This window comes from Falco naumanni, chromosome 5 (assembly GCF_017639655.2).
Source record: "Falco naumanni isolate bFalNau1 chromosome 5, bFalNau1.pat, whole genome shotgun sequence".
NCBI classification, from domain to species: domain Eukaryota; kingdom Metazoa; phylum Chordata; class Aves; order Falconiformes; family Falconidae; genus Falco; species Falco naumanni.
Window position 1 is genome coordinate 50,226,881 of NC_054058.1, and position 18,002 is coordinate 50,244,882.

The 18,002-nt window shown below is 39.9% G+C and overlaps 1 protein-coding gene across 1 annotated transcript in view; it reads left to right on the forward strand.

Moving 5' to 3' along the window:
* PDZRN4 (PDZ domain containing ring finger 4) overlaps positions 1-18,002 on the forward strand; it is a 251,247-nt gene that overhangs the window by 201,688 nt on the left and 31,557 nt on the right. The window contains exons 4-5 of the mRNA XM_040596928.1: positions 3,686-3,939; positions 5,457-5,559. Coding sequence (XP_040452862.1) covers positions 3,686-3,939; positions 5,457-5,559 — 357 coding nt within the window. The remainder of the gene's footprint in view (positions 1-3,685; positions 3,940-5,456; positions 5,560-18,002) is intronic.

Consider the following 18,002-nt stretch of genomic DNA (forward strand, 5'->3'; position numbering starts at 1 on the left):
TGGCCAATGTCAGTTGATTTGTGCATGAAAGACAAAGCCTGTTTGCTTGTTTATTTTCTCACACTGATGGAGTTTTGCATGTAGCTGGATTTAGAGCAAGAATCCAAAGGGGATGGCCAGGATCCAGGCAGTGGCCACCAGTCACTCTGGGGGAGACGTTGACAAGTGGCCCAGACTTTGCAGTGTGTCCTAAAGCAGGGGAACAGTGTTCATTAAACACAGGCTTAATCAAACAGGGCAGGAGGGTGGTTTACATGAGAAAAGATATATTCTTTACTTAACATTCACAACTTGCTTGTGGATTAATTAGCCCATCTGCTACAACAAATGTATTCCCATGTCTTTGTGTTGACTGTTAAAAGTGACTGATTTCTCTACCCACTTAAAATAGTACCCTGGATTCCACTGAAAGTAACCTTTCTGAGGCAAGGAATTTATTTAATCATCCACTAAGAACCTGTAAGTGGCTTGCTGTAAATAAGTGCTCAGCTGTCTACGGCTCCCAGGGTAACTATATGTGAGCGTTAAGTTTGGGGATAATGCAGGAGGCAGAAAACCCTTAAAGAAGCTATGTGAAGAGAGCTTCCAGCCCCATCTGTAGTATTGGCTTTAAGTTTTAAAATAAATTCTTCTTTCGCAGCCCCAAGTGGGCAGGACAGCTGCCAGCATAGAGTAATTCAGCTATAGATTTTCTTCTGAGAAAGGCAGTATTCATAAATTAGGTGACCTTTATGCAGCTCAACAAAGTGTGTTGATGATCTTCAAGTGACAATTTAAACAAGTACTGGGTGTCCGAAGTGCTTGTATTTCATCAGAAACCAACATAAAGGATGGAATGTTTTTAAAGTGTTTAAATTAAATAGTTATTTAAATGAAAATAGAGGTCAGCCATAGGTTCCCAGGATAAATTAAAATGTGTATCTTTTGTGTTTTTTCACACCCGCGTGATTTTAAAATATTATTATTCTTTAGAAATAAAATTTGCATGTAAATGGCATTGTTGTGAATTTTTGCCTGTTTCCTCAAAGTGATAAGTATTGACTGATGTGAATAAACAGAGCTTCTGGTTTTCCAAAAAAATCTAATAATATGTTTTGTATGCTATCCAAATATCTTTTTGCTTTGCTGATGCAGATCTGCGATAAAATGGTTAGCTTACGCCAAAAGCTGTGTGGTTCAGCTGGGATACAGAAGGATTGCGTGTTTTATACTTTAATAGGGGGGGGGAAATTGATACAGAGCTATGTGATATTTGTTCCCAAGCATTTGCTTTTGGGAGAAACACCATACAGTTATACGAAACGTAAAAAGTTTTAAAAGGGTTTTGGGAGGCAGGAGAGTAATTTTTCTGTTCCGAGGGCTTTAGGAATGAGAGTTACTCAGAGGGCCTGTAGGACAGTCTTGTTACAAACCCTGCAGAAACTGTGGAATATTGTTTCCATGATAGGGTCTGAGTTAGAAGCAATAATGAAGCGGAGCCTGGAACTGAAGAGTGACTAGAAGACCCAGGCTCGAAGCTTTATCTCTAATTGCCTCTGTTTGATGGGGCTGAGTCTGAACATCCTGGCAGTGTAACTCGTGCTATTGGAGAGGAATTGCAGAAGCTTGCTCCTTAGGGAAATTTATTTTTTTTTCTTGTAACATAACTTGTTCTTTGACTGTTCTGGCCCTTCCTCTTATATACCATTGGTATTTTTCCATGTAACTTAAACTAACATAACCTAAGGTTATAAACTGATGGATGATAATTTAAGCAAAAAAATCCTAACCTTTTTGGATTTGATCATCAGAGAAACCATACAGATGCATTAAATTCAGATGACCAAGCTAACTGCTCTTCATATTACTTGATCACAGTCTAGGCTGCAGTGGTATGCTACTTCTGGGGATCCCAGGCATTCAGCACAGGGAAGTTTGAGTTTTTTTATGTATAGAAATCTGTTCAAATGACTTCTAGCCTTCTCATCACCATGTAGCATCAGCGTTAACTAGAAACATCAACTGACCTTTGCATTGGTGTGTTTATTTTGTGTGTCCTCATGAGTAACGTGGCTATGAAACACTGCTGCTTTGGAAGTTGTGTCAGAGGAAAGCTTGTTCTACCTTGTACTCGAGCATGTACTCTGGAAATGTATTGAGTTGATATATACATGTAATTAATGGTCAAAAGTATCATAGCCATCCACATAAATAGGACTGTGGTTACATGTTTTGCCTCAAATGTGACATTTTTAATTGCGAATGCTTCTCCTGACAAGCTTAAAAATATTACTGAAGGCTGCTAAACGGCTCTTTTGAGTTTGCTGGTATTGTTATTGTTCATGTATTTCCTTTTTTTACAAGAAAGTTGCAGGAATTTCTTGAATGAAAGAGTGATGTGACAAAGAATCTTTGGTTTCAACCAGTACTTTCAGGCATTGGGGAAAAGTCCGTTGTGGGGTCTGTCCCATTTCTGGGGAGGGTTTAGACTTTGTTCATTAAGCAGAAGTTTTGTGACTTCATTGTGTTTACAACAAAGTTAATTTGTGCATGAATTTGCAGTAGAATCCTATTTATGATTTGCTGCCAGTGTAGAGATTTTCCCAGGGATATAAATATTAACCAGGTTTTGGTACCCTTCAGATATTCATATTTCTTACTAGAAAACCCTGCATTTCTACCCCAGCACAGGACCATCTCATCTCCACAGCAGCTCACAACAGTTAAGTCCTGTAGGGCAGTTAACAGCAGTCCCATTGCTCTGGAAACAGCAGAATGGTACTTTCTGTGTAAGGATGTCACACAGCCCCTGTGTCCAAGGGGTTAGCTACTGACTGCCATTGACAAATTACCCCTCACATTTTCTAGTGGGCTGGTACTTGGGAATTTTGCTCTAAACACCTGAATTCATATGAATTTAGCACCACCCAGCCTTGCAGTTACCTTTTTTAATACCCTAAGGCTTCATCGAGACTGGGAGGAATTTGCTGCTTTGCCTGTAGCAGAGAGGAACCTTGCCACAGTCTTCTAGTTTTGCCAAGCTGTGCTGCATTTGCAGCATGGTTTTCTGCTTTATTACTCATCTGTTCATAGCAAATTATTTCTTCAGTTTGTTTGCTTTAGATTTCTTTTTCCTTAAAAGAGCAGCAGCTGACTGAGCTAGTCAAATCTTCCTATCTTTGGTCTTAATGACTGTATAATGGCCATAGCAGATAAGTGACAAAACATTGAAAATTGGCCTTGTTTCTTTTTAGACATCAGAGACATGTTTATTGACATCTGCATTAATAACAATGCTGTGCCAAAAATCCTTTAAAACAGTTGCATGCCACAGAAAATGCTGAAATTGAGAATTAAAGGCACCACTCCTTTTTTATTTGTATTTTATAAGGTAAATAAAATAGTGTGACAGAAAGAATTTTAAATGTCGGGGTTTAATACTTCAGTTTCTTTGCTGTGTTCAGATTCTGTTGGGACAGTTATGGAAGAGTTCAAAACATTTCTAACTTCTAGCAAAGATGGAAAAATTTATTCATCTTCCCAGCTCTGTCTTCCCTCATGTATGCCAAAATATGGTCCAGTCAATGTCAGCATGTATCTTGATGTACTACGCAAATAATTAATCACCATATATTTTACACCCATTTTCTCATGCTGCCTTTTCTTTTGCAAGTAACCATTGGTATATTTTTCTGTTTTTCTCTAGGTCAATGGGAAGGACCTCTCCAAGGCCACTCATGAAGAGGCAGTGGAAGCTTTTCGCAATGCCAAGGAGCCAATTGTAGTTCAGGTTTTACGACGAGCCCCAATTAGCAAAGCTCATGGCAGCTCTCAGGATGTTCGGCTTGTGGATGCCAGCACTCAGACTGACATCACTTTCGAGCACATTATGGCTCTGGCCAAACTAAGGCCTTCCACACCGCCAGTTCCTGATATCTGTCCTTTTCTACTTTCAGACAGGTATGGTCTATCTTCTCCTGATGATTACCTGTGGGATTGAGGTATTGCAATCGAAGGCTTGCAGCCTTCTCTTGAAAAAGTCTCAGGAACACTTTAAATAACTTGTTGATAACCACTGTCCCATCCAGGCTTCAGTGATGTTTTCCTAAACTCTGCTCATGGATTAGAGCACAGGAAAGAATCTTGGCCATGTTTACTTTGTGTTCATGTGTTTGTTCATCCAAAGCTAAGACCTAGTCAAGAAGAACACTTCTGAGTTCTGAAGTACCAAAAAGGCTTTTTCAAGCCTAGAAAGAGCTGTCTTGTTGCTTTCTGTTCTTCCAAATTTCGTACCAAAAAATCAAGGAGACAAATTACTTAATTCAAAGGTCCCTTTATCAAAAGCAAAACAACTCCAAAAATGTAGAGATCAAAAGTACAATTTTTGTACCAATGACACCTGTCATATGGCAAATGACATGAATTACATCCCTCAGTGGAATTCTTTGAAACTGAACTGAATGCAAACACAAGCAGGTGACCCTTGCCCTCTGTCTGTAGCCAGCAAAAACTACAATAGTCCTAGAGCCTTTCCACTGACTTCCTCACCTGCCACACATCTCTGCAGAATTGATGCTAATGGGGAACATACCACTTTTGATTTTGATGTAGCTCCATTTTTAGAAGTTGAAGGTAAGCTGGGTAGATGATTATCTCAGAAAGAAGTTGCCAGCCAAGTGCTGGATTGAGCCTACCACTTACAGCTGCACAGCTAGGAACACAATATGTGTATATTTTTGAATTGTTACTGGATACTACTAAACTATGTGCTGCTGTAATTGAAGTTCCCATGCCCTTAGCATGGGGAAAAAAATTTTACCATTGCTAAGGTAGATGCACACTCAGTGCTGTGTGGCTGGGATCCAGCCCTAGGTTTAAGGCTGTACCTAAGTGCACATTGTAAAGACCTCATTCTTTATGCTCCAAACCCATTTAACAGTGCAGTTTACTGACATTTTTAAAATGTGCAGTTGCTCAAATGCACTTCACCATTCTGTAGTCACTTTAACAGAAGAGGATAGTGCAAGTTGTTTGATGCAAGTTCTTGAACAATTTGTGAGCCTGTGTGTGTTGTAGATTGTGGACATTCAAGACTTTGTAACCAGATAATTAGTGAGTTGCCCCTGGCCATGACACAGTACATGAATCTGGAGTTAGGTACCTTTATGAGCATAAGGAATGCCAAATTGTCACAATTAATAATTTGGCCCAAACCAGACTTTTTTAAGAAATCACCCTGTGTAAATCTGCCTAAAGAAGAACCAACAAAATGAACTCAGACAGAGTATGAGCTTTTGAAAAAAAAAAAACCAGCCTGTGCTACTTCTTGGTACATTTCCTTTCAGGCTGTCAGGCCATTCAGAGTAACATTGCAGAGGTGAGAAAAAAGCAGAGAAGTGGGATTTTTTTTATCACATTTTAATTTAAAAAAAACTATTGTCTCATCTACTGATGTTGTACTGCTTTGTTCCACATAGCTGCCATTCTCTTCACCCAGTGGAGCATGAATTTTATGAAGGTAATGAGTATCTTTCCAGCCTGCCTGGTGATGCAGATAGAACAGAGGACTTTGAGTATGAGGTAAGATCTCTGGCACACTGCAGATTCTCTTTCTGTTAATACAGGTACGGTATTTGCGCAGCTGATAGCAGGCTCCTCTGAGAAAAGTAAGAGTGGGAATACTGCTTTAAAAATAGACACCAAAGACTGTTTTATGTTATATGTGTGTAATGTCACAGGCTTTACTGGGGTTAGGCTACACATGTGAAATGTGAAAGCAAAATTCTGCAGTACATGGCTACATACAAGTCCGGGAGGCTTATTAAATATGTTCCATCTTTGTACAGTGGACACTATAACTCAGATTTTTTGCTTTTGCAGTTTTAACACTTTAAGGCAAGCCTTTCCAAAATTAAAGATGGTAACTGGAAACTTAATTGGTTCCCCCCCCCGCCCCTAATTTTAAGATTTAATTTGCCTTGTAGCTCATGCCTTAGAGATCAGTCTTCCAGATACTTTACTGTGTACTTGAGTGTTTGTAAGATCAGGCTAAAACTTAGAAAATTAGTATAATTTCTATTACTTGCTCTCTGATAGTTGACATTTAAAGTATTGCAATTATAAGAAATTGTGCTCTGTACCACAAATCTCCCTTTGCTGTTAATGCACTGTACTCTACAGTGACAAGAGTGGATTATTTCTCAGTCACTGGAAAATCATTATGTGAGGCTTCCCAAAATATTAACATGATTGGTGATGTTCATCTTCATTAGGTTTTCATTTCAATATCTAAATAGTCTTCTTGTAGGCCAGTCATTAGCTTCTCATGTTTTCCACTGTCATCCAGTTACAAAATATTTGTAGGGACAGGCATAAGAAACAGATGGTTCTTTTTATTATTAAACAGTGCTTTGCACAAGTTCAAGTTACTGTATTTTAAATAAGAGTGATTATAAATAATTAAATATCTCTAATACAAGATTAAAAATATCCTGTCCTCCTGTTTGCTTTACCTTAAGAAACCTTTCTAAAGGTTTCGTATAACTGGTTGACATTTGGAAATGAAATGAATGGCAAAAGCTTTGGCAAATATGCAGTGTGTTCACTTTTATCATGTCTTTAGCAGCTAAGATGCTCTATTGCAAGTTCAGCCCATTGTTCTTTTCTTCTAGCAGCCTGGGGAATCTAAGTTCCCCCAGGAAGCAGAAAAATCAAATAATACCTACTTAGTGAATCTCAATCAGAACAAGCAAACTTTTATTTGAACTCCTCAAAAAATCGTTGCTAGGGATTAGTGAAATCATTATTTCTTCCCAGTTGGGTTTTGGTGTGATATCTCACAGCACAAGAGTCTCAGAGCTTAAGTTCTATTTTGAGTCCCCATGTGTAATATAATAATAAATTTCTCTGTCAAGTGTGTTTATAGTACTTCTTTCTTAAATATAATATAAATTATTTTTCTAATAATATTTAAATAAATTGGTAATGTAGGTATCTAGAAAGAATATTAAAAAAAAGTAAGATAAAAATATTTTTCACACTTCAGTCAGAATATCAGTGAAATACTAAAATACTCGCAGTTTTTAAAGAGTCTACCTGGTGGAATCAAGTTAGGACCATTATTAATCCCTAATAATGGCTGACCTAAGTATTGTGACAAAGGCAAATGTTTGGGCAGGTTCTCAGTTGTCTGTAATCTCTTCTAATCACACCATCATAGTCATTAATTTGCTGTCAGCTGTGATTCAGTTGCCCAAGGCAAATTCACTGAGTGATTGTTTCATGTGAAATTTAAACAGGGAAAGAACTGTCTAGCTTCCTTTGAGAAGATTATTTTCTACTAAATGTGCAAGTTTTGAAGGAGAAACAAGAACATCTCAGAGCTTTTAAGTAGCAGAGCTCTAAACATGAAAGGCATTCCCAAATTTTAGGTCCATATGGTAATATTATGATTTAGGTTACTCATTGGTTGTATTATCTGTTATTTCAGGTCCTTATAAAACATTATTAAGCTCCCTTGCTGTAACTAGGTAGCTGGAAGACTTGAGAGCATTGTCCCCAGAGATATATATCTCCATCCAAAAAAGTCTCATAAAGGACGGAGTCAAAAGGGATGTACTAGCTGCTGTTGACAGTCCAGGGGAGAAGCAGCAGGACAGCAAGTGGAGCAGAGGCTGTGGGCCAATGCTGTCAAGGTCTCAACAGTAGTATTGGTTTAGGTGTACCCTGCTGTGGCCACTCAGTCTTGCGCTAGCCCTGATGTTTTCTAGCCCCTTAGTTATGCCAACATTACTTTCTGTAAAACAGATGTGAGAAGTAATCCAATACTTTCTAAAATCAAATTTTTAGAGGGGTTGTTTTTAACCTAGCCCAGCTGCCCAAACTCATTTCCAGCATAGCTCCACAAGTTGCTGTGGGAAGCAGCATTCAGGGAAGGAAAAAATGTTCAAGCACTTGGGAAAACAACTTAAAATCAACATCGTCCATCCACCATCTAAGGGTGAAAGGAGCAAGAAGAGAGAGTGCAGAAGCTCTGCTCATGCCACCCTGCGGGCTGCAGAATGGGTGGAAGAAGTACAAAGCATTCTCTGTCTCCCACCATTTGATTTCTCCTGTGTTCAGGGGAAAGAGGTTTATTGTTATTACCATTCTTTCTGTAGGAGGAGGATTGTATCAGTGCTCCCTGATTTTACCATTATTTTTTTTTTAACAACTCTCTGGTGTGAACCTTAGTGAATCATCTAATGTGAACAATGTAATGTAAACCTTAGTGGTGTTCTTTAGGGGTCAGTGTTAGGACTGGTACTGTTTAACATCTTCGTCGGCAACATGGACAGTGGTATTGAGTGCACCCTCAGCAAGTTTGCCAACGACACCCAGCTGTGTGGTGCAGTCAACACACTGGAGGGCAGGGATGCCATCCAGGGGGGCCTTAACGGGCTTGAGAGGTGGGCCTGTGCAAACCTCATGAAGTTCAGAAAGGCCAACTGCAATGTCCTGAACATGGGTCGGGGCAATCCCAAGCACAAGTACAGGCTGAGTGGAAAATGGGTTGAGAGCAGTCCTGAGGAGAAAGACTTGGGGGTGTTGATGAAAAACTCAACATGATGCACCGGCCTTGTGCATTTGCAGCCCAGAAAGCCAACCGTATCCTGGGCTGCATTACAAGAATGTCCAGCAGGTCAAGGGAGGTGATTCTTCTCATCTACTCTGCTCTCATGAGACACCACCTGGAGCAGAGTTTGGATCTGAGGCCCCCAGCATAAGAAGGACATGGATTTGTTGGAGCAAGTCCAGAGGAGGGCCACAAAGTTGGTCAGAGGGCTGGAGCACCTCCCCTGTGAAGACAGGCTGAGAGTTGGGGTTGTTCAACCCAGAGAAGAGAAGACTTCAGGGAGACCTTATAGCAGCCTTCCAGTACCTAAAGGGGGCCTACAGGAAAGCTAGAGAGGGACTTTTGACAAGGGCCTGTAATGATAGGACAGGGGGGATGGCTTTTAACTGAAAGAGGTCAGATTGAGATTAGATATTAGTAAGAAATTTTTTCTATGGTGGTCATGAGGCACTGGGATAGTTTGCCCAGAGAAGTTGTGGATGCCCCATCCCTGGAAGTGTTCAAGGCCAGGCTGGATGGGGCTTTGAGCAACCTGGTCTAGTGGAAGGTGTCCCTGCCCATGGCAGGGGGGTTGGAACTAGATGATCTTTAAGATGCCTTCCAACCGAAACCATTCTATGATGTTATGATTCTATTGTTCTGTGATTCTATGATTCTGCGATTCTAATCACACATAGCAAAAAACCTAGCTGGTATCAGGAGTGGGGTCCAGTTTCCAAGCTGTACATTAGCATTCCTGTTGAACTAAAATGATACAGATAAGCAGCTGACAGGTCTCTGTGGTAAACTTAGTAATTTTATATGGATTCAAAGCCAAACCTGGAGATTTCAGAAAGGGACTGAAACAACATAGTGAGCAGAAAAAGAACTAGAACAACACCTCATTTATTTCCTAGAAATGGTTTGTGAAGAATACATCAGTTCTGAGACACAAATACGAAATACTCAGACAAATCAGGAAGTAAGAAAATAAGATGACTAGCAACTGATGTGCTGTAAACAAGAAAGTTTTCCAAGAAAGGGAATGTCCTGGAAAGCTTTGATTATCTTGGAACTTGCTTACAGATATCTGCTGGCATTGAAGTACCTGAGTTGCCACCACAAGAAACAAACAGGAGGATCACACATGATAGCCAGCACTGGGGATATGGACTTACACTTGCCAATGGATTTGGTAGGATTAGACACTTACAAGACTCTTCTACTCCATTTGTAAGCTTGAAAAACCCAGTGGGTTGTGCTCAGATTGTCATACCACAATGAACTCAAGTATGAGCCAATTCTCCCTGGGAGGCTCATTAGGCTCCATACAGTACCATACTTTAAACAAATGGCTGGGAAGATGACAAAGCTGGGAGATTGCTGGTAGCCAGCTTGAGCATTCTTACGTTGCTCCTGCAAAACTTGTCCTAAAAGGAAGCCGAATTGTTGATAGATATTGAGACAGGGGTCAGAGCCACCATCAGTCAGTGTTGGGGGGAAGAGATCAAAAGATTTGCAATGTTGGCATAGCCAGATAGTCATGAGGACTTTTAAGATAAAGCAGGAATTGACCAGTTTGTAAAATGCTCAGTTGGACTTGCAGTTGGTATCACTGAAAGAGAGCCAAAAATACTCAGGACAAATCCACCCAGTCTGGCTGTGAGCGGCTGTTGCGCTGCTGGAATTATGTCATGTGATGAGTATATGTCACACTCTGTGGTACCAGTGAAGTGAAAGGAATAAAAACATCACAGCTCCCAGGAAATCTGTGTTAAACATGACTCTAAAATTTGTCCTTGTGAGAGGAACAGAACTGGTGCTGGGGAGGAGTAAATAAGCTAATGGACATGCACTTCTTTAATAACATTTCTGAACCTACTATCCAGGAGAGAGAAACATTATATACTTGGTTTGGAACATCAGCAGTAATACAGAAATTAATGGGACAAAGTCACTTAAATGGTGGAACAGTGAAAAAAAGGTAAAAAACCCCCACTCAAATAATGTTGTAAAGACAAACCTGGATGAAAGAAAGCATCACAGATGTCTGGTCCTATGTATTCAGTCTGAGGAGACTGCCTTTCAGTAAGAGCAGCAGAAGAAAATAGGATGTTACAAGCAGGCACAAGCAGGTGGTGTCATTTAGTCAACAGGTCCAAGGGCAGAGACCTTCATACCATCTATGTATTGAAGTAGCTTTTGAGCAAAAGCAAATTGGGAAGTGATTGGTTTCTGCTGTGAGTGCAAATATCTCTGGGGAATTACAGCTTTTAAAATCTTGTATATCTGAGATAGGAAAAGATTCTTATTTCTAGCTGAAAGCTTCTTACAAACAGCAAAAGTAGACATCCTTGAGCGGGAATAGCAGTGGGTGGAGGTAACTTGTTGCATATATGAGGAAGAACAGTGTCTTGGTTTAACTCTAGCTGGCAGCTAAGCACCATGCAGCCATTCACTCACTACCCCCACAGTTGGGTGGGGTTGAGGATTGGAAGAGTAAAAGTGAGAAAACTCATGTTTTGAGGTAAAGACAGTTTAATAGGTAAAGTAAAAGCCACGCAAGCAAAGCAAAACAAGGAATCCATTCACTACTTCCCATGGGCAGGCAGGTGTTCAGCCATCTCCAGGAAAGCAGGGCCCCATCAGTCACAGCGGTTACTTGGGAAGACAAATACCATAATGCTGAATGTCCTCCCCTTCCTTCTTCTTCCCCCAGTTTATACATACTCAGCATGACGTTATATGGCATGGAATATCTCTTTGGCTAGTTCAGTTCAGCTGCCCTGGCTGTGTTTCCTCCCAATTTCTTGTGCTCCTCCAGCCCTCTTGCTGGCAGGGCCCAAGAAACTGTAAAGTCCTTGACCTAGTATAAACATTACCCAGCAACAACTAAAAATGTCAGTTTGCTGTCAACATTGTTCTCACCAAATCCAAAACACAGCACTGCACCAGCTACTAAGAAGAGAGTTAACTATGCCAGCTGAACAGGACAAGTAGGCTGAAGTTTGCTTTCAGAATTGAGGAATTTTTGTTGGAGTGAGGTTGGGTGTTAGTTGATGTGAATGTGCGGAGACTAACGTAATTGCCTAAAAGACTTCCCAGCTCTGATTTGTTCTCATTTCTAGGCAAGTGATTGCTTCAATACAGTGACATAGTTGGCAGGAGCCTGGAAAACCACATCAATGGTACACCATGCCAGGATTAGCATTTTCAGAGTGAAAAAGGCAGAGTGGCAGCCATTGTGTTAGCCTGCCTGTATCTGATGACTCTGGTTTTAATGTATGCAAATGCTAGTGCTGACAGATTGAGGCAGGATTAAGACCAGTACCTGGGAGAAGTTGTGAAGGGTTGAGTTGACCGTGTATGAAAATGTAAGGTACTCTGATGCTTTTCACTTTAGGTCTTAGAAACCATTGAGCTTCTTTATTTTACCTTTTTGCTTCAGGAAGTTAGTGCATGTCAGTAGATCAACAGACAACCACATGAGGCATGTACAGGTGAAATCTTTCTGTGGCCAGTTTGTAAGAAGCTTTTTGTGTCCAAACAATTAAAGGATCAGAGGTCCTGCAGGGAACAGCACCCACAAAAGGGCATAGTATTTTGAGAAAAATCCATGTGAGATTTCTCCCACTTGATGCTTCTGTGAAACTTGAAGCGTGAGCTAGAAACTACACACATACCATTTTGGTTCCTCCTGTACTCTGGAAAATAGGACTTCTGGAAATTAGAAGATTTGTATGAAAGTTGCTTTACTCTATTATCAGTATCTCTTCCTAAGTGGAGCAACCTCTAGTGCTCTGAGGGCTGGTTCATACCTCAGGGCAAAAATGAATAGTCTTAAGTTCATGTTCTGCTTTTTAGACCCAAGGGACAGATTTTCAGTCAGAATAAGGAAATAAATGTGTGTGTATGTGTGTTGAATATAAGTGCTAATTTATGGAAATGCACAGTCGTTCATTTTAAATGTTTTGATAAGTAATTGCACTCACAAGTCTGTTAACTGTAAATGTAGATTAGTCCTTTAAGTTTACCACTGGCCTGATCCACACCCACTGAAATTGCTAAGTTTTCCTGTTGACCTGAGCATTTTTGGATCAGATGCTGTCAGCTGTTCACACAAATTACTAAAAATAGTCCTTGAAGAGAAAAAAGCTAGAAAGCTTTGAGAACTGGCCATGAGTAAGGTTTTGTGTAGACCTCCTCTCACTGAACATTTAAAATCCCTGTAGGAGACAATTTTATCCTATTGTCTTCATTTCTCTTTCTGTATCTGAGCATTGCAGCAGATGCAATAGAGCAGTAGCGCATTGGCCTGCTCTTCCAGTAACACTCGTCCCATCATGATGAGGGAAGGTGTTTCAGGCGCAAATTCAGATTTCCGTTTTCTGTGATGTAACGCTTTTGGTGTTTGATTTTATTGATATTTTTTCCTTAGAACAAAAAAGGGAGTGATTTTGTTCAGATTAGCAGTCAGAGTGAGGCTGTTTATCTGAATAAAGTTACTTGACGCATAGGTATTTGCGGGTTGAGGCCCTGGTGGGCCACTGTGTGGTCTCCAGTGACTTTCTGAAAGCCCCACCACTGCTGTAATAGGCCAGGAGAGACCTTCCTGCCCTTTGAATTCGTATTTAAGGCCTTTTCAACACATGGATTATTTAACCAGTAAACCAAACAGATCTGTCTATCTTGTAAATACATATTTAGGGGCTTTTTAACATGAGGATTACTGAGCTGATACCCTGTAACAGCTCCCTTCAGAGCTGTGATAGCCTGCAAACACCCCTGTGCGAGCATTACAGGCACTTGCGGCAACGCATTTGGAGCTCCTACTTGAATTGCTAACACCTGAATAAACAGCTTTTATGGAAGCAGCTTCTGTGCAGATGCTGCCAGCACTCCCAGTCACTGCAGTCAAGCTCTTTGTTTTGTTACCTGGTGCGTGTTTCTGTACAACAAAGATAACCCGGAAGATGGATGTGCAACCATCAGAATGGAAAACATTTGTTAGATAAGAGTTTTCTAGAAATTCTTTACATGTAGCATGGAATTTCTCTGCACAGCTATTAAGTCATGGGTTTTATTTAACAGTATAAAGGGGTGGGAGAGAGAGAGAGAGAAACCTTTTTTGGCAGGGATCACTCAAGCCAAGTTCCAGCCATGTCTAGGTAGGCTGACAGTGATGTGAAGGGGCAGAACTGCTAATACCTCTATGACTCACTATGAGGTTGTGCTTGTATCTTCTGTATTTCCTACTGTGATTGGATTCTTTTTTTCCCTGAGCTTCTTAGAGCTTGGGATGAATCAAAGAAGAGCCTTTAGTGAATAAAAGGTAGGTTTTGAATTCAGCAACAACCAGATGTAATTTAAAAGAGAAGGCTTCAAGAAGTAAGAATCCTGATAGGAATGTGGGTGTTGCGGCACAGAAGAGCTGAAATGATGGGCAAGGTTGTGTCTTTCCATTGCCATCCGAGCAGGCTGGTGTGGTAAGGGGAATGTGAAAAGGCTTGCTGGTGAGTGTGGTGTAGATTTAATGGGAAAGCTGATACCTCTCACCACATGCCTTGCCTTATGCAGCTGCTGTTGTGGTGGAGGGACTGATCTGACAGCTCAGAGTGGGATTAGATAAACTGGGATTTACTGCATTATGTTTGTTTTCTGGCCATCACTTCGTAACCGCCTAGCAGTTATGGCTGAATCGTGGATGCCCCATGGTATAGAAATATTTTACTGGCACTGTTATTCTGATTTTTGGTGGCAACTCTTAATACTATATAGTATCTCCTGCTAAGAAGTATCATGAAGGAAGTGCACAGGTACGTGTGTGCCTGTGATCTGTGGTCTTGGTTTCTTCTGAGAGTTTTTCTGGTTTGTGGGGTCTTGGGGTGGGTTTTTTTTTTCGATTCCTACCTGTGATATCATACAAATCCAGAGAAAAAAATGGACTGTATTTCAAAGCTATTAACTGAAAAGCTTGTGAGGAAGCCTCCTGGACAAATAAATAGGTATTAGAGTTGTTTCAGTTGGACCTGAGAAAATGCTAAAATGGCTGGGGCTTCTAAAATCCTTCCCTGAGTTTTTTCCCTTTTAACTCAAAAGGAGTTCTGAGTGGCAAACACCTGGCCTGTGATCCAGCTGACTGTCACTACAGACTAGAAATGGAAAAGGTCAAAGCTAAAATGCAGAAGTGGTACTGGGATTTTTTTTTTTTTTTTGCTGTAATTATTTGAATAACACTGCAATAATTAAAAGAAGACTCTTTTAGCATGCATTTGGTGTACTACAGCACAAGATTATGTACTTCACTGGCATTTTTATTTTTAAAATGCCTGGGGATTTAAGTCAGCATAATTTATTTACACATAGACAATAATAAATATGTAATTTCTCCCTAACTGTGGCCAATTGTACACTGTAAATGAACAGAGGAGTGGCAAAAGGAGCAGTCTTTTCCTTTTACTTTTTCATCTGTCTTTTTCAATTATAATTTAATTAAACTTAATACCATTCCACTGAGGTTCTTCAGTGTTACTATGTTCTGTATTGCTACAGGAATTCACGAACAGGTGAGCTAAGGACAGTCATATTGAGAGACTTGCCAAGCCAGTCAGTGACAGAACTGGCAGTAAAACCCAGGAGCCTTTACTTGTAATGCATCTCTTTTTTGGCCATTAAATCACTCTTCTTCCTTGCTAGTCATTGGATCATTTAGATGGAAGAGGATGTCAGTGTAGTTTCTGCCACAGTTGTTTGTTTATTTTAAATGTGTTACTGGGTGTCATCACAAAATTCTGACATTCAAAGGAGGTGAAGTTCCTGTCATCTCACCTCCCCTAAGTAATGAATATCCCAATTTAGGAACTTGAATTGTGTCCGCAACTACAGAGGATCACGAGAGAGTGGGGAGAAAAAGACACAAAACTGACATGGGCAAATTTATCAAAGTTATTACCGTTTATTGTGTTTTAAAACAAGAGGAAAATATATCAAGTCAGTGATACTCATTTGGTTTCATGATTTCATAAAACAAACACAGGGTTACTCCTCATTTCACCTGAAAGCTAATAAAAATTTTTCCTTGTTGTCAGAGCTTATGTTTTTCCAGGAAAATAAAGAAAAGTGAGCTTAGTTCAGCAGCACTTTATTGTTGGGCAACATTACAACATATGGTATATGTTTTTCACTCAGCAAAGGAAGAGAAAGGTGCTGGCAATATTTTCATATTTATGGAAATCTTTGGATTATAAATCTTCTGTTTTAGAGAAATGTTTTGTTTAGAGAGTTTTTATACTATTATACCACCTACCTCCCAATAGGCTTTACAGTGAAAATGTTTCTAAGGATTTTATTAATGCTATTTTTCATATGCCTTCTGCTTGAAAGTTCATGTAGTCTGTCTTGGAGACATGGAATTTAGCTATACAGACAAAGGATAGGTGAAAATAATTTATTTTACATATTCTTTTAAAAATAACCTAAGTCATGTTAACCAGCATATTATAATGTTGCTATTTTAAAGCTTAGTATCCTAGGAAATTCAAGAGCACAGGAAGCAAGGGCCAAATCCCCCTAGCAAGAACGAACCTTTTATGGGAAAATGGACTTTAAACAAGGTTTCAATATTATGCATGCTGGCCCTTCAGAGGAGAAATCAAAAAAGCAGGAGAGGTCTTTTCTCTAGAAGTTTGCTTTTTTATTTAATGAGGCAGCTCTTCAAAGAGAATGTGATAGTCATTCCTGGAGGGCATGGTTTGGTGAGCAGGAATACAGGTGAAACTGTATTGTGCATCAAAAAAGCAGATGATGAGTTTGCTTTGTATTTCATCTCATGATTTCATCAATCTATACAAGTATGTGTTTGGGGGTGGAGGACATTTCCATGTGCAACAGAAGTTTGAACAGCTGAAACTCAGCATGGATATGATGCCCATAGACCTCATTTTGGTGCCAGGAAAATAAAAACGTGTTTTAAAAGTCATTGCCTATTGCTTTATGTGCTTGATTTATAGGCACATGTATGTGATTAAAATCTGCATATTTTAGCTACACATATTTTAATACGTATGTATCTCAAAGTAAACAAGAGCATGGATGGGGTGGAATTTTGGCTTAATGCTTGCTCAGAATTTCTAATTTTATAAGTTCAACTTTAAATTTAGCTTTTTAATAGTATTTTGCCTTTATTGTGTCTGAAAGGCGTAAACTGAATTACAGGAAGGTATGTTTTTCACAGCTGTCTAAAACTGAAGAATTACATTTTCAACCTGATTTTAATTAATATTCCAAAATAGCCTTCCCACAGTTGTAGATCAAGGCTGTCCAAATGTGTGGAACTGTAACTGGTTAGGAGTTTGAATCTACAGCTACATGTTCTGCTCTGCAGATAAATGTTCGCTGCAGCAGATGTTTGCACATCTGCTGTGCCTCCCCATTTTGATTGGCTGGCTGGGTGTTTAGAAAGTGCTGATGAGGCAAATAAATCTTCTGATGCGTTTCAGGCCCAAAGCAGGCAGGCAGCAGTAATGATGTTCAGACAGGCAAGTGCTGGGCAGTAACGTTTTGAAATACAGCAAAAATAAAGTATGATTTTACCTGCAATAGATGAAATTTATTGTTAAAAGTGAAAGTTAATTATGCCAAGTGTTTCTCAGCTGATTTGAACTGCAGCTATGACAACCTGTAAGTGACTAGACTTTGTGTATCTAAGGCTTGTTGGCTAGAAAAAGGCACTCGCTACAGTTTAGAAAGAGGTTTAAGCTATGAAGGGGCTCTTTAATAAACTTAGGAATTGGGAATCAGTTTTAGAAACAGCTGCAGTGTATGGTTTTTGGAAGGGGAATAGCTGTCTTCTACTGGGGGCTTAAAGTTCCTGATCTTATCAGAATTTTTACTTTCAACAGGTTTTCCTCTACTCTTTGAAGCATGACAGATTTGAATATTTTTATACCATTAGAGTCAAGAAAACTCCAGACATTGGGGTCTTCTCCTGAGGAGGTCAATGCTGTATCAAACAGTACATTAATGGACAGATGAGGATATATCTGACAATGTCAAGTGTGGAGGCTGGTTTCTAAGTACATAGAGCTTTTGCAGCTGTTGGATACTTTCCAGACCGTAATCACCAACACCATCAATAGCAAACAGAAATGTGGAAGTAACTGTAAAGATTTTAGCACTGTTGTCATATGCTAGTACTGTCCCATTCCCTTCACTGGATGTCACCACGAAATTTTCCAGGTTGCTTTCAAGCGCCACTATTTGAGGCAAGTCCAGAAATTGCAGAGAGAGCCTGTCATAGAAGACCAAAGAAGTAGGTGCTGCTTATAGCTGATATAGTTGGTTGTGTTCTATAGTATACAGCCTACCATGTCTCTGGACAACTCTTGCAGTCTTTCACTACCCTCATGGTGAGAAGCACTTCCGTAAATAT